Source organism: Oreochromis niloticus, linkage group LG7 (assembly GCF_001858045.2).
Source record: "Oreochromis niloticus isolate F11D_XX linkage group LG7, O_niloticus_UMD_NMBU, whole genome shotgun sequence".
NCBI classification, from domain to species: Eukaryota; Metazoa; Chordata; class Actinopteri; order Cichliformes; family Cichlidae; genus Oreochromis; species Oreochromis niloticus.
Window position 1 is genome coordinate 21,916,967 of NC_031972.2, and position 15,727 is coordinate 21,932,693.

Consider the following 15,727-nt stretch of genomic DNA (forward strand, 5'->3'; position numbering starts at 1 on the left):
AATGACATTCCAATGTCATTGCTGTATATCCTGGTAGTGTGTATCAGTGAATCGATGTCTCGTTCACTCTTGGCATACAGCTTGATGTCATCCATGTACAGGAGGTGGCTGACAACCGCTCCGTTTCGTAGTCGGTATCCGTAGCCAGTCTTGTTAATGATCTCACTGAGGGGGTTCAGGCCTATGCAGAACAGCAGTGGGGACAGAGCATCTCCTTGGTAGATCCCGCACTTGATGGTGACTTGTGCTATGGGCTTGGAGTTGGCCTCTAGTGTTGTACGCCACATCCCCATTGAGTTCCTGATGAAGGCTCTTAGGGTCCTGTTGATCTTGTACAATTCTAGGCATTCCAGTATCCAGCTGTGGGGCATTGAGTCATAGGCCTTCTTGTAATCAATCCAGGCTGTGCACAGGTTGGTCAGTCTGGTCTTGCAGTCTCGGCTGACTGTTCTGTCTACCAGTAGCTGGTGTTTTGCGCCTCTGGTATTCTTGCCAATCCCCTTCTGTGCCCCGCTCATGTATTGACCCATGTGCCTGTTCATCTTAGCCGATATGATGCCTGACAGGAGCTTCCATGTAGTACTGAGGCAGGTTATTGGTCGGTAGTTGGATGGGACCGGTCCCTTCTTGGGGTCCTTGGGGATCAGGACCGTCCGACCTTCGGTTAGCCATTCCGGGTGTCTCTCGTTAACTAGCAGCTGGTTCATTTGTGCTGCCAGACGCTCGTGGAGTGCAGTCAGCTTCTTCAGCCAGTAGGCGTGAACCATGTCGGGCCCTGGTGCTGTCCAACTCTTCATACTGGAGACCCTTTCTTGGATATCTGCCACTGTGATGGTTACTGGACCCTGTTCAGGGAGGTCGCTATGGTCTGCCCTCAGATCCACTAGCCACTGAGCATTGCCGTTATGGGTTGCGTCCTTCTCCCATATGCTCTTCCAGTATTGCTCCGTCTCCAGCCTTGGTGGTGCTGTTCTGTTATTGTTCCCTTGCCACTGAGAGTACACCTTTGCTGGTTCTGTGGAGAACAGCTGGTTTATCCTCCTGCCTTCTATCTCTCTGGTGTACCTCCTCAAGCGGCTGGCCAAGGCTGTGAGTCTTTGCTTGGCAGTTTCCAAGGCCTCAGGTACGGACAGCTTGCTGTATTTCTTATGCACCTTCTTTGTCACGCCTTTCTGCAACTCCGTTAGTTGGCTAACCTCCCTCCGTGCTACTTTGATCTTGCCCTCTAGCCTCCTTCTCCATGGAGGGTACTGCCCCTTGTGGCTGTTCAACTTGTAGCCAAGCATCTCACTGATCACTGCTGCCGTAGTGTAGATCAGCTTGTTAGTGTCGGTAATCGTGGTTGTAGGTATCATCCGTAGTGCTGCATTAACATCATCTAGCAGACCTTCTGAGGGTACTTCACGTAATCTTGGTAACCGGCTAGGGGGGGTCCAGGTTTCAAGCTTGGCCATGATCCTATCTTTCAGGTCAGTTCCTCTCGCACTCATATATATATATATATATATATATATATATATATATATACACACACACACACACACACACACACACACACATATATACATATACATATGTTGTCTTTAAGCTTAGTTTGTGTTTACTATTTATAAGCCTCTATAAGAGTTAAACGACTTATATACTATTTGGTATATATTGAAAAACAATTATTTCCTTGAATCCAAAACATTTGATTGGCCTCATGTGCAGCGTAAGGTAGACCTGTTGTGATTGGCCTTAACTTCCAAATGGCTAAAACATATCTTTTGAACTCCCCACTGTGGAACCATTACATTGTTGCAAGTACATTGTGCTGAGGGATTAAGTGAAAAAACAGTGGTAGTGAAGAGACGGTGAGCCAGCTGGATACTGTGATACAGGAAACACTGCCTGGCCCTTTGCCATATTGAAACACGGCTCAAAAGTGTACCTATTATTATTTTTAGGTGTAGAATTTTGTAGAAGTGTGTTAAAAGGCGTCTTTAAAAAATATGAGGCAAGAGTAAATCTCTGAGAGACTGTTACAGCTTGACATCAGCTGGATTGCATAATACCGAGCATATCAACAATTACGGGTTTGCACATCTGCCTTACACCGAATCTTGTAGGTGTCCAGTTACGAACATGACTCAGATCCAAAACAAAAACAGCCGCTCAATTGCAGCCAAACCTGATTAATCTAATCTTGTTTCACATCACTTTTCATGTCACCTTCGGTCACCTTTCTTCTTGTTCACTTAACTTTTTGTTTTTTGCATTACTAATTTTAAAAACAGACAACAACAAAAAAAAAAAAGAAAAGAAAAAAAGAAGAAGAAAAGAGCATGTTACCTGGCCCAGACACCGGAGGCTCTGGTTTGTGGGATTTCTTTGGATCAAGTCTGTCCTTCTCCAGCTGTTTGCGTGTACTGCGCTGTCGGGCCTCTCTGAACATGGGTAAGGCATGAGCTGGAGACGCACAGAGTAAACAAGGACAATCAGTTGCTTAGGTAACTAAGACCAACACAACGCTGCCACACAAATAAGCAGTCAAGGCACCGAGCAAATTGTCCTTAAAAAGAACAGACAGAAATAGAAACAGAAAGAAAATGAACACATTTCACCTACTGCACTGTTGGCATAAGATACACAAAATACTTGCAAAAACAGGCACTTGTACACAAATTATTTCCTTAGATCTAAAATCTATTTTATCACCAAACCAGCATATCAGCTGTTCTCTGAGCCAGGATGCATCAGGCTCCTCAAAAGTAATGTTGAATATACAGATTTTTCATGTCGCCTATATTAACTAATAATTAATAATCACCAGAGTTTGTCAAATATCTTCACAGATCTGGAGAACACATACTGCAAATATGTCACTAGCTGCATTTAAATACATTTTTGGATAGATTTGTGGGGGGGTTTGGTGAACACATGGACTGTGCTCTGAAGGACACCAGGTGCACAGATGGTGACCACATGTTCAACTTTACTGACTTACACGCTTGATTTTTGAGCTAAATACAAATGTCTGACATCATTAGTTATGTACAAGTCCATACAGAGGCTTCACAAATCTCAAGCAAAGAGCTAGATGACTGCATTGTGCAGTAAAACAACCTCCTATTCCAAAACGTACTCAGGTTTTTAAATTAAATTATTGCTGTAATTGTTTGTTTTGTTTGGATTGGTGCACTTCCTTCTGAAATTGAACATTATCTACAAGGACGACCCTCAAGAATTTTGACCACTTATATTTCATAAACAAGGCCCCAGGTGACCCCAGCAGCGTCCCACCTATTGTGTTCTTCTTCTGCTGTAATGCACACCAGCATATTCAATACAAGTTTCAATTCAGACAATCACTCTACTGCTTTTCACACCTTTGTGCACACCATCACAACAAGGGGCTCGAGTACTTAAACTCATGAGTGCATGAGTGAACTGGTGCCCTCAAAGGTGTGTGATACACTGTGCGTGTGCGTGTGTGTGTGTGTGTGTGTGTGAACAAGTCAGTTTGTGTTAGAAAGTGTGTATGCTTTGCTCTTATCCTCAGGGGCTACAAGGTGACACTCTAGTAAAGAGTTAGATGAAGTGATTTTCCATTCGGGAGTCCCGTCAGTGTTAATTCTTCTGCGCCATGCTACATTAAGCAAAAAGGTTACTGTTAACAGATTCCCTCGCTTTTCTCAATGGGCCATCACTTGCTTCCTGTGCCTTCTAATTTTCCAATGCCAGGGCATCAAGTGCGTCACTCACCACTTTTGGCAGTCAAATGCCTGTCTACTTCACACCCTGTTGGCATGGCAATGAAATCACATGATGCATTTGAAAAGGTAGCCCAAACAATAAATGGCATTTGAATGGGGTCCTAGAAGCCAATCAGCGACGCCGAGTCGGCAGCTGTCACGGTCCTCTAGGTCTATGACTTCAGTCTGGGGCCACAGGAGTGAGAGGCACGCACCCAACAGATGACAACCTCGTGTGTTGGTGATATGACAGCATGACAGGTAGTGTTTGTGTGTGTGTTTAGACCAGCAGCGGATCACGCCAGCGGGGGTGGGAGAGGAGGTTGTCCCTAGCGTGATCCTGCATAACAGAAGACCACATGGCCATCGCGTGGCACAGTGCCCCTCCGGCTTTATATTCAATACTCCACACCCAACTCCATCTGCTAATGAACACCCTGAACACTCACTAATTCCTCACAAAGCCTCCACCCGTCATGAGATAAAGCGTGTCTGAATATTTGTGTGTGCGTGTGTGTCTGAGAGAGAGACAGAAAGAGAAGCCAGAGCGGATGTAGGATGTAAACCAGGACTGGCATTTTAGTTCTCTCTGTCTGAAAAGAAACATGCTCTGCTTGTCACGTCACATTTGGAAGATGGTTAGCATTGTTTTGGTGATACTTCTTTTGTTCTGTTTAAATCCCACTGCCTTACTGTATGAAGCAGATTAGCAGATAGTCTGTGACTCCAGGTTGACATGATAGAAGAGGTAAAAACTCACCGGCCACTTCGCTACTTACATCTCCTCAACTGCTCATTAACCCAAATATCTAATCAGCTGAGTATTTCAGAAACTACTGATCTACTATAATTTTTCACACTACCATTTCTAGGGTTTACAGATAATGGTCTGAAAAAAGGAAAAAAAATTGAGTGAGCTCCAGTTCTCTGGGTGAAAATGCCTTGTTGATGTCAGAGGTGGAAGGAGACTGGCCAGACCACTTCAAGCTGATAGGAAGGAAACAATAACCCCAATAAGCACTTCTTACAACCGAGGTATACAGAAGAGCATCCCTGAACACACAATCAAACCTTGAAGCAGTACAAGTCCACAGTGTGAGCTCTGCCAGCTTGGAAACCGGGGCCACAATGCACAAAGGCTCATCACAATTAGACAACAGAGTATTGGAGAAATCTTGCTGGTCTGATGAGTTATAATTTATGCTCTGAAATTCAGATAGCCGACTTAGAATTTGATTTAACCAACAAGAAAGCATGGCTCCATCCCGCCTGGTATCAGAGGTTCAGGCTGGTGGTGGTATAATGGTAAGGGGGATATTACCTTGGGAAATTTTAGGTCCCTTAGTCACGATTGTGCATCGTTTAAATGCAACACCCTACCTCAGTATTTTTGCTGACTATGTCGATCCTTTTATGACCACAGTGTACCCATCATCTGCTGGCTGCTTCCAGCTGGATAACACACCATGTCACAAACCTCAAATCAGCTCAGATTGTTTCTTGAACATCTGAGTTCACTGCACTCAAATGGCCTCCACAGTCTTCATATCTCAATTCAACAGAGCACCTTTAGAATGCGATGCAACGGGAGATTCACATCATCCACGTGCAGCCGATAAATCTGCAGCAACTGTGTGATGCTGTCATGTCGATATGGACCAAAATGTCTGAGGAATGCTTCCAACACCTTGTTGAATATGTGTCACGAAGAATTCAACTCAGTACTTAATGAAGTGGCCGATGAACATTTATGATTTGCATTAAAAGGTGAGTGAACAAGCCCTGGGACAAGCCCATCCAAGGTGTACCCAGGATGGGATAGACTCCAGCCCAACTGTGACCCAGAATTGGATAAGCAGAAGAACATGGATAGATGGTGAGGGATCAGGAAATTAATAACACACACATTTTTATTTGGAAAATGTGTTTTCTACACTTGCGTGTAGAGAAACTTACGTGTGATGATGTAGTCTTGTGTAAGAGCCTCTGCGTGTTTCTCTTTGCGCTTACTCTTCACTACGCACAGCTTAGCCCCCCTGGAAAGAGTTATAAATGGTGCTATTTAAAAATATTTCATAGAATAAGTTTATGATCCTGTGCGCTCCAGATTCATAGTTAGAAATATCAGAATTACTTGTTATTTAAATAAGTCTCATCTGAGAATTTCACAACATACTTCAGATAAGGGAAAAGTGAGAGATTTATCTGTAAAAGGTCTAAACCGAACGTACCTGTGACTTTTAACGGGGTCGTAATACACCTTAACCAGCCCGTTTCCAGTTCCCACCATTATCTGGTTAAGTTTTGGGTGCCACAGGCAGCGGACAACACTCTGAAATACAAGCAAAAAGAGACAAAAACAAAATAATTCACTTAAGCACTTTTCTACAGTAACCCAAGGCTGTATGTGTGAGGAGGTTATACTTTCAAACAGAGATCTGCATCAGTTTGTGTGCCAGATTTCCAGGCACATTTTTGCTCCTCAGCTAACAAAGGTAACAATCCTATTTTATTGTCCTGAGTATTGTGAGTGTGTGTGACCCAGGTTGGTTGTGATACAGAGGGGATCAGTCCCAGCGTGCTCTGCTGCTCTAGTTGACTATATTTGGTTGTTGGGATGAGGGCTGGATCCCTCAGTCTGTGTGTGACAGATGGCACAGTGCCAATACGCAAATGTGACCACATTTATCCAGAGGTTTGGTTGTGTGTGTGTGTCTGAGAGAGAGAAAGAAAAATACAGACAAAACAGGGGCAGAGTAAGAAATGTAGTCATGATGACAAAGACTCTGTTCATTTTGTGATATGCAAGTTACAGCAGAGAACTCGAAACCCCCTGCAGTTGTCCCTGCTTTCTTTGCACACATTATTAGATCATCACAGCCTTCAGTAGTTAATTCTGGGCTATTGTTAACACACGCTTTATCTGTGGATAAGCTTGTGGTCTGTATGTCCTGTAGTTGTACAGACATTTGGTATGTCTTTATATGGAACAGGGAAGGCAATCTGATGGGGTCTGGGACAGAAGCGTTGGATGGGGGGTAGGTAGGACTATGACTGGGATGTCCTGGGATTCTGTGAGAGTGAAAGCTGCTTAACGCCCAGCTGTTCAGCTTCCCACCAGGATACCAGAGGAAGGCGTCTCAATAGCACACATGTGATCATCCATACACAAGCACGTACATGCACACAAAAGGGCAGACAGGGGAGTACATGTACATAAATGTACATAGAGGAAAACACGCCAAGCTATTTGATATGAAAACTATAAAGAGTCTACAAGTGTTCTATAAACCAAGATATTCTTTCACAGCATGAAAGAATAAAACTACTTTACGCTGACCCATTTTCCAAACACATAATTAAGACTATCTATGCTTTCGGTAAATTAAAATCACACAACCAGGCTTCGGTTTACTCACGCCTCATACATATTTGCACCATCAAGCCAGTAGCTCAGTGGTGTGTCACTCATGAGACAGACGAGGGTTAATCTGCTCAACCAGATGAGCCAGCTGTAATTAATTGAAAGATCTAGAAAAATGCTTGAAACAGAACGTACCGAACACACGCCTCGCATATTCTTTTCCTACAATGGCAGATGCATAATTTGAGTTAATAATTCCAATACAAATGCATGTGCAATACATACACTGGCTCATTCACCTACACACTCATCCAGCACTGAAACTATTTGGTCTGGGGTAGATGCGTGTCCCAACACATACCAGCGTGCATGGTTTATAATTTCACAAACTGTGGATTTGTTTCAGTTTAAATCTGTAATTAATTGGCCTATCAAAGTTGCTAAAGCAACAAAAGACAGTCATCCAGAGAAATGCAGACATTCTACTACACTTCACAGGTCCTGTCAAAGCACGCACTCAGAAAAGCCAATGTAACAGGATGAGTGACAAAGAGGCCAGAAGAGCTACCTAGTCAAGTTAAAAAAACAAACCAAGCAAAATACTCTTGTTGATACCTCTGAAAATAACCGTGTTAACAGTGGAGCAAATCTAACATAAAAACCTGAGCAGCCTAAAACAACCTAGGTCAGCGGAGCCAATCTCAGCTGCACCCACTGAAAAGTCCACAGCCAAGCACAGCTCAGTCCAGTCCAGACTGCTTTCCAGATATTCAGAGAAGCATGTTTATACTCCAGGAACCCCTGTTTACACTTCATGTCCACAAAATTACATCACATTATGAGAGAGGAAACTTTAATCAGTCAGTTCTTCAGTAACATGCTTCTACGTTCCATCAGATTAAAATAACGAAGACTGACTATGGATAAATATAACAACAGCCACTTGGCCAATATATATGCCGATTATGAAATAAGGCACTAATGAGACATAACAGTCAGTTGTAGTTCTTGTTTGGCTGCTGGTGAGTGGATCCAAATGTGCACTGCTTCTGAAAGACTGAGTTATAATGGTTAAATGAACGCAGCAGAGGGGAAAAAGAGAGAAGAATGCTAGTTTAAGCAACTCCGCTACACCGTAAGAGGGCTACTCTCCAAGAAGTCTACAAATAGCACAAACTACCTGACTGGAACTCTATGCTGACTTCCAAGATACGCTTGGTAAGAGAAAACACAGGACACAGGTAAGTGTCAAAAGTCCCCTTTAAAGGTATGGTAAAGAGAACCGCTGACTTTCAGTGAGCTGTAAAAGAAGAACAGCTCACTTCAGAGGTTTTGTTTTTGTAGCTAAAGGAAAGAAGAAAATTAAATGTTGGTGTCTGCACTTTAAACACTGTACAGCTATTCAGCGCTGGAGGTTTGGAGATGCATTTATGCATCTTACTTTAAAAGGCGCTCGATTTCCAGAAATGAGGCACTGATCAAGCAGAATTCAAAGCACCATTTAACATCTAATTCTTGCTATATTAGACTTTGCAACAAAATTTAAAGTTTCTACCAAAATCTCTAATTTTTTCCAATCTTTACCCAAATATGCTAGACTATTTCTCACATTATCTATTAGGAGCTCAGTCATTTAGAAGAGGTGCAAAGCAGAGCAGCCAATACTCCACACTGAAAAAAGCCAGGAGAGATTGGTTTGGGCATCTGTGTATGTCCTGGGTATGCTGAAGAGATTTCATCTTTTTGCTAGCTTGGAAACACCTCAATGTCTCCCCAGCCACGTTGGCTAGGATGACTGAGGTCTATATTATCTACGCTTATGGCTCACTCACACTAAAGCAGAGATAAGACAGCAACCTTCTTTAGACTAGAGGGCAAAAAAATCTGTGTTTGCCCAGAGTTTGATGTTGCAGCACCTTCAATCTTTGGGTGACCACTTTCGACTGCAAGGTGAATGCACAGGGCACCTGATAGGAGGCAACCTGTCTCCAAGCAAATACAGTCCAACTTGGACTGACGGCACTCACTTTCAGACACACTGGTGAAGATCTGCATAACTTGTAAACACAGAGTGCCATTGCACATTGTAGCTTTGGGCAGTCTGCGCTGATGAGCTCAACAACTCTGTGATGAGTCTCTTTCCAATAAGGGACTAAAATCAACTGGTTGTATTCTGGTCATATTCCTATATAAAAACGTTGCCAAGTGCCTATGTCATTCTGCAATTAAACTGCAAGTACATAACCATTTATTGAGGAGTTTCTGAATTTACAATTTTACTCTCTGAGGTTCTGGCTGGACTTTGAATGCAAATAGCCAGTGTAAATTTCAGTTTAATGTGAATGTAGACGACAGAGTTGCAGCAGACATATTTGCGATTTTCACGAAGTTGACACAGACAGCACACGGATACAATAATTTTGGCTGTGCCACAGTGACCAAGCACTGTTTTTACTAGTTGGATGGCAGCATTAGACTGTTGCGCCCAGCTAAGTTGCAGGAAATGGATGGATGGAAGCACAACCAATCATCATCATCATCATCATTGTGTTTACAATCTCAGGTATCGTTGGAAAGTGGACTATTGGCCTTGGTGGAGGTCTGCACTTTGCTATTGTGATTCTGCTTGTGGAGTATCAATAATATATGGCCAATAGCGCTGGATTTTCCCACAGCAGGAAATCTCATTATATAAAGTATTTATGGTGCACATATGTAGTTAGGATCAAATGTGCATATATAGATAAAATGACAATCGGCACACAGAAGTATGCACACACACAAACAGAGATTTACAGAAAGTGCATAAGAGCTACAGGGTTCAGCCTCCATTTGAAATCCAGCCAAAAGCTTGATGCTTTTTTAGCAAACAGGATCTCACCTGGTTTCTGACCCATCTGATGGACTAAGATAAGCTTAAGCGTGTCTGAAATATTTACCAAACAAGCCTGAAACAGCCTCTGCTCCTGAGCGCACCCCAGAATCCAGGTCTGGGGTTATGTAGACTGTTTAGTTAGAAATGATTGGTGGCCCTTCCTTTCACTCGCCTGCTTGGTGCGCCACTTTATAAAGACTGCACTTAAATTCTGGAGCCATCCGAGAGCTGACGGCTGATGTAAACATAGTAAATAGCACATTCATCAGGTTCACCGAGTGCATGCTGGAGATAACTGATCTGCTGCACAAAACTAAATTCACACATCAAAATTACTTTAGAAAATCGAATTTACTTACTTATACGAGCAGGTGTGGGTGACCGATTTATACTTGAATTGCTGTGTTGTTGTTCAGCGGGTGGGGTGAAGAAGTTTATCAACTCAACACAGGAAAAAATGGTCTAAGCTAGACACAATCTATTAATCATTCCTCCTGCAACCAACCACGCTTTTAAATCATGTTTTAGAAGAATTTATGATTCTTAAACACAAACATTTCTTTGTTTCTTACTTTATTTCTGTGTCCCTGTGGGCCAACAAACTGAGGGGTTTTAGGACATATAAAAGCAAATAAATCAGGTTGAGACAGAATCCATATCAGGATTAAGTTCCTTTTGGAGGGAAAAGACATTAGTCAAAGTAGTCAGACCCAAAGAAGACAACAGGATCGCTGGTTCTAGTTCATATAAGGTTTTTGTCTGTGTGGTAGAATTTTAACTCGCATTTGTGGAGACAGTGACAGACTTTCTTCAATGATAAGCACCCACGAGCCCGTGCAGTGACGTCTGTTATAAAGCCATGTTTCTAATGTGACATCCATTGAAATCTACTCAGTCCATCCCACAGAAAAATTCTTTACTCGTAAAAACAGAGCCCCTTTTAACTGAATGCTGTTTATTGTTCTAGCATTACACAATTTTCATTCTTATTTTGTTTTATTTAAGACTTTTTTGAAACATGCAGCTGGTATAAAAATAAAAAGTGTAATAAAATTTGGCAACTATTTGATATGTTGCCTTTATTTGGTTTAAAAATAGGGCTTTGGTGGATTGTATCATTGCATTCTGTTTTCATTTACATTTCACAGCGTGTCCAAACTATTTTGCAAATGGGGTTGTAAATTTTGGGAGTTTAGTACAATTAACACAAATAAAACCACTGCCAAGACGACTTGCAGCCTGCATCATTCCTTAATCTAAAATCGTTTTTTCTGCGGCATTAGGCTGGATTTTGTGGGAAATCTACTGGATTTCTGTACAGCTCACAGCGTGAAAAGACAGGAAGAGGTATTTTGCCGTCCTTTAAGTGAAACTGAGCTGACACTTCCAGAGTTTCTTCCAATGGCAGATGGTGGAGCAAGTGAAAGGCCAATGGAAAAATCACTTCCAAATGTTTACCCTCTTCAGTAAAGTGAAAGAGAAGACAAACGTCCACAGAGTGATGCAAAGGAGGAGGGTTGTTAAGTTCTGCACAGACTCTTTGACCCAAAGCGTCTGAGGTCTTTTGTTTTAATGCTACCTATAGCCAAAGTGAGAGCAAATGTTATAGCCACAAGTGTGTAAGTGTTTGTGAGGCTTTTCAAATACTTAAATAAAAGACACAACTTTAACTGCTTTGTCTAAATGACTGAGAGCTACACATAAAATATGTGGATTACGGTGTTTGCAGATTAATAATGCCACCAACTGTTTCTGAGTGACAGCATTATCATTACACACTCAGAGGTCAAGTGTACTCAGTGGCGCTCAGTGTTTAGTCCTGTCAGGTTTGTGGAGTGTCGTCTTCTAACTGTCACCAATCAGAAGCCCTAGCTATCTAGAGAACAGAAGACTTTTAAAAAAGCAAGGCCACTCACGCAGAGAGGAAATGTGGCTTTGAATTTGAGAAACTATTTCATAAACAATAATGGGAAACTAAAAATAATGGTAGGTATCTTGGTACAAACACTTCATGGTATTGGTGTATCAATCAGTTGACAGTGAGGGGGTATCACGATGTTAAAACAAGCTGTTCTTCTATTTTGGCAACATTGTAACCAACAGAGAAATCAGAGAATTCATTTTGTGTTGACAACATGGACGATATGACAAAAGTTACCAAGTGTATGCACACCTGAAAGCTTAGATTTAAACTCAGTCATTTTATTTAACACAACTACTGCAAAATTGCAATTATAAAACAGGAATGAATAATGTTTAATTTCACGTTTAATTAAAAAAAACTGACCATTTTTCCACTCCCCTCAGTTAGTGCAGCTGAGCAGTGGGGTGTGCACTTAGTGTGAATGCTGTGCCAAGTTTTGCAAGATAACAGCAGCTGGCTGGCAGGGTTGAAGGAGACACACACACAGTCTTTTCTCTTTCCCCTACCCTCGAACATGTTCATTCAATGGCCTATGTGAAAGGAGCATGCCTTAGCCGGGGAAACTGAGTTAGAAAGCATTAGTTTCAGTCAGGACTCAATGTTATGTCTATAGATAGACACCATTAAATCTCTGAAAAGGGTTTGAAGGTTGAGAGAAAGAGGCGGAGGAGCAGGAAGCAGCAAAAAAAGTGCTTTCTACTGTAGAAAGCACCTCTGCAAATCATTTCAGCACCTATGGCTGGTTGCCCTCACCAAATGGATTTCTGAGAAAGCGGGATTAGTGTAAAAGTACAGAGTATGCTCGTGTCTGACAGAGTACTCTGTATGTGGGAATGGGACGTGCGGATTGTGTTTTTAGATAATTAAATTTCAAATATAACTCAAAGGCAGTGCGCATAAAAGTGTCAATAGCTGTCCTGCCAACAGTTCGTGGGAATATTGCAGTAAGGAAAAGTCACATTACCCCACTTTTACCTTTAACTTGCCTTTATTCTCCTTCAAAACTCAGCTCATAGAGCTGTGATTGTTTTTCTTACCTCAATGATGCTATGTTATACTTTGTTTACAGATGAATTCTGCTCACACACAGTGATTTACAGAGGAAAATGTCTAGTCACTGCCAGACAACTGTGCTACTTATTAAATAGAGAAAAAGAAAAAAACCAAACCCACATTTCTCTATCTGCAGAAAGTCATTCTTTAGCTCAAATGATCATTTAAGTCAGTTTTTTTTAGGCTTGTTTATTGAGTTTAGCTCAAATTCTGCAACGCACATTTCGAGCTGAAATCATAAAAAAAGCAGTGGAATGCATTGGGTCAAACAGATCTTTAAATGAGTCCTTAGACTACTGCTGTTGTGTTTTCAAAACATTTTAAATGCTTCAGTTTTGCTTGAGCGCAAACCACTTATGTTGAGAAGGAATGACTGTCATATTGATTTCATTATGTGTCATTGTGTATTCATCATCTTTTCCACTGCTCGTTATGTGTTCAAGGTCACTGTGTTGTTTGCAACTAACATATCATATCAACGAGCTGGAAAACATCTTGTTGCTGTGGTTGTTGGGGATTTGAGGCAGAACTTACTGCGTTGGTGACATCTATTTCGTAGACCCTCTGAAACGAAATGCGGTCAAAGAAAACCAGCTTCCCATTTCCTTCATCTTTCTTCACCGACGTCCCCGTCACCAGAAGCTTGTCATCTGGGCTAAAACAGCAGTCGGTCCTAACAGGGAAAGTTACAGACATGCATCATCGGGTAATAATGCATATGTAAGCACTTACAGCAACAAACAGGCAGATTATAATTAAGATGACAGTTAAAACTCTCACATGGAAAAGTAGTTGGTCAGACCACTAACTCCATTCACTGGCTTCCTGAAGTTGCGTATATCCCACATCTTGAGAGTGTCATCGCCTAGGGGGGGGAAAAATAACAGTTGGGGACAAAAGGCAAACTGTAAATTATGAGTCACCACAGACAAAACTTTCTTGAAGGTTATTTACTTTACCATAGTGCAGCGCATCTTCCTTAACATAGAACGAGGCTGTATGAGTTATTTTTCATTTACATTACAGAATAATGTGAAGCGCAGGTCTCTTATGCAGAGTTATTCCAGTTTACCTTTGTGCTAGACATCTCCTCTCCAGATTACATACCAAGCTAAGTCTGCAGGGTGTTGCTGTTAAAGATCCATGCTTATTTGTATACTCAGACTGAAAAGTCACTGCTTTCCAACAGTGATCTTTGACCTTCACACAGACCCTCTTAGGTTGGGTACTGATGACCAGAACTTCAAATTGTGGCTGTTAAGCTTGGCAGATAAGGGTAAGGCTTTATTTAATGTTCATTTTTTTTTTTTTTTTTTTTACCTCCACGTGAAGCAAGCATCGTGCCATCATAAGAAAAGCTGAGGCACGAGGTGTCCGATCCTGGGGTGTGGGCTTGCCGACAGTGGAACTTTGTATGAACCTAGAAAGACGGAAAAAGAGAAAGCAATGCATTAGCGACATCAGTTTCTATAAACCATGGTGCAGGTTTATGGTTTCGTAATGATGTATATTACAACTGCATGATACAGATCCTATCTAAAGATCCCAGTTCACTTCTGTTTGTTTTGCAAGTGACACAAATAGAAAGAACTGGACAAAAATGTTAAACATGTTAATATTTATCACATAAACATCACAGACAAAGCAACAGCTAGAAAAAAAATGCGATAAGTCTTGATAAGTAGTTTTTCCATAAACACAACGTTTTTTCGGTCAATATTAATCATCAGTGTTAAAAAGAGTTATTACAACCTCTTGATAAACCACTGCATAGAACTGCCACTGCTCTGCTTCAGTAGTAAGACGTTTTAGTCTCGCTGTAGTAACAAAAAGACCTTTTCATTCCCTGTGTTTTCCAAACAACACACGGTTCCCATTTGCACTATGAGCACCAAATTATATATTTAACTATAAAGCCCTCTTAGAGCCTATGAAATACCAACAAGACACCGCACTCTCCACTCTTTTCAGCAAGACCACAGACATTTATCTTGGCAAGTTTTTAAGTCCCTGCCTGACAGATGGTATTTTGATTTTTTCCTACCTGAAATGGTATTGTAATACTCTTGCTGCGCACGGTTTAGTAGCCTGCAACAGGCAAAAGACACACTATCACTGCCAGGGGTCACTCTTTGGTATATTAGCCGTCTTTGAACGAGTGGTAACAACAACTAGCAATGCACAATATCAACAACTCCGCTTCTCGACAACATGTGCAACAAGCAGCTAGTGGAGTGGACAAGATTATTTTTCATACTCTTCAAAGTGTGGCGATTAAGTATTAAGTATTAATTTAATAAAATATGTTCCATTCCATTTGGTTCTCTTTTTAATTATTATTATTTGAGGGAATAATTTGGCACAGAAATTGTGAAATATTAACGGGCCCTGGTGCCACTAAAATATGGATTTCCACAAGGTTCTGTTTCTGAGCCCTTAATTTCTACTTATAAGTTGACACTTTGCCATAATATTTAAAAAAATCTTTATCATTTTAAGAAGCTTATGTTCAGTAAGAGAGATCTATGTTCAGTTTGGTTCCGGTATTCCTGGGTGCTGGGGCTAATCAACTGTTTATATCAATCTCAGCTCTGCAGTCATCACTTTGGCCCAATCATTTTCTTGCCTGCCTTCTGCGAGCCAATCAGCCTCTGTTACATGTGCTTTAAATGCCATTGAGCTTATGTCATTCTGCCCTTTGTGCATCCGGCCTCAACTCCACCTCATCCTAGTCAGTAAGAGACTGGGATGATCAGCCTGCTTCATATCTGCCACCG

The 15,727-nt window shown here is 41.6% G+C and overlaps 1 protein-coding gene across 2 annotated transcripts in view; it reads right to left on the minus strand.

Moving 5' to 3' along the window:
• Positions 1-15,727, minus strand: part of wdr70 (WD repeat domain 70) — a 45,267-nt gene that overhangs the window by 5,417 nt on the left and 24,123 nt on the right. For both annotated transcript variants that reach the window (XM_019361097.2, XM_005470308.4), the window contains exons 11-16: positions 14,271-14,370; positions 13,731-13,815; positions 13,485-13,623; positions 5,966-6,066; positions 5,691-5,770; positions 2,332-2,448 (exon numbers count right to left, since the gene is read on the minus strand). In XM_019361097.2, coding sequence (XP_019216642.1) covers positions 2,332-2,448; positions 5,691-5,770; positions 5,966-6,066; positions 13,485-13,623; positions 13,731-13,815; positions 14,271-14,370 — 622 coding nt within the window. The remainder of the gene's footprint in view (positions 1-2,331; positions 2,449-5,690; positions 5,771-5,965; positions 6,067-13,484; positions 13,624-13,730; positions 13,816-14,270; positions 14,371-15,727) is intronic.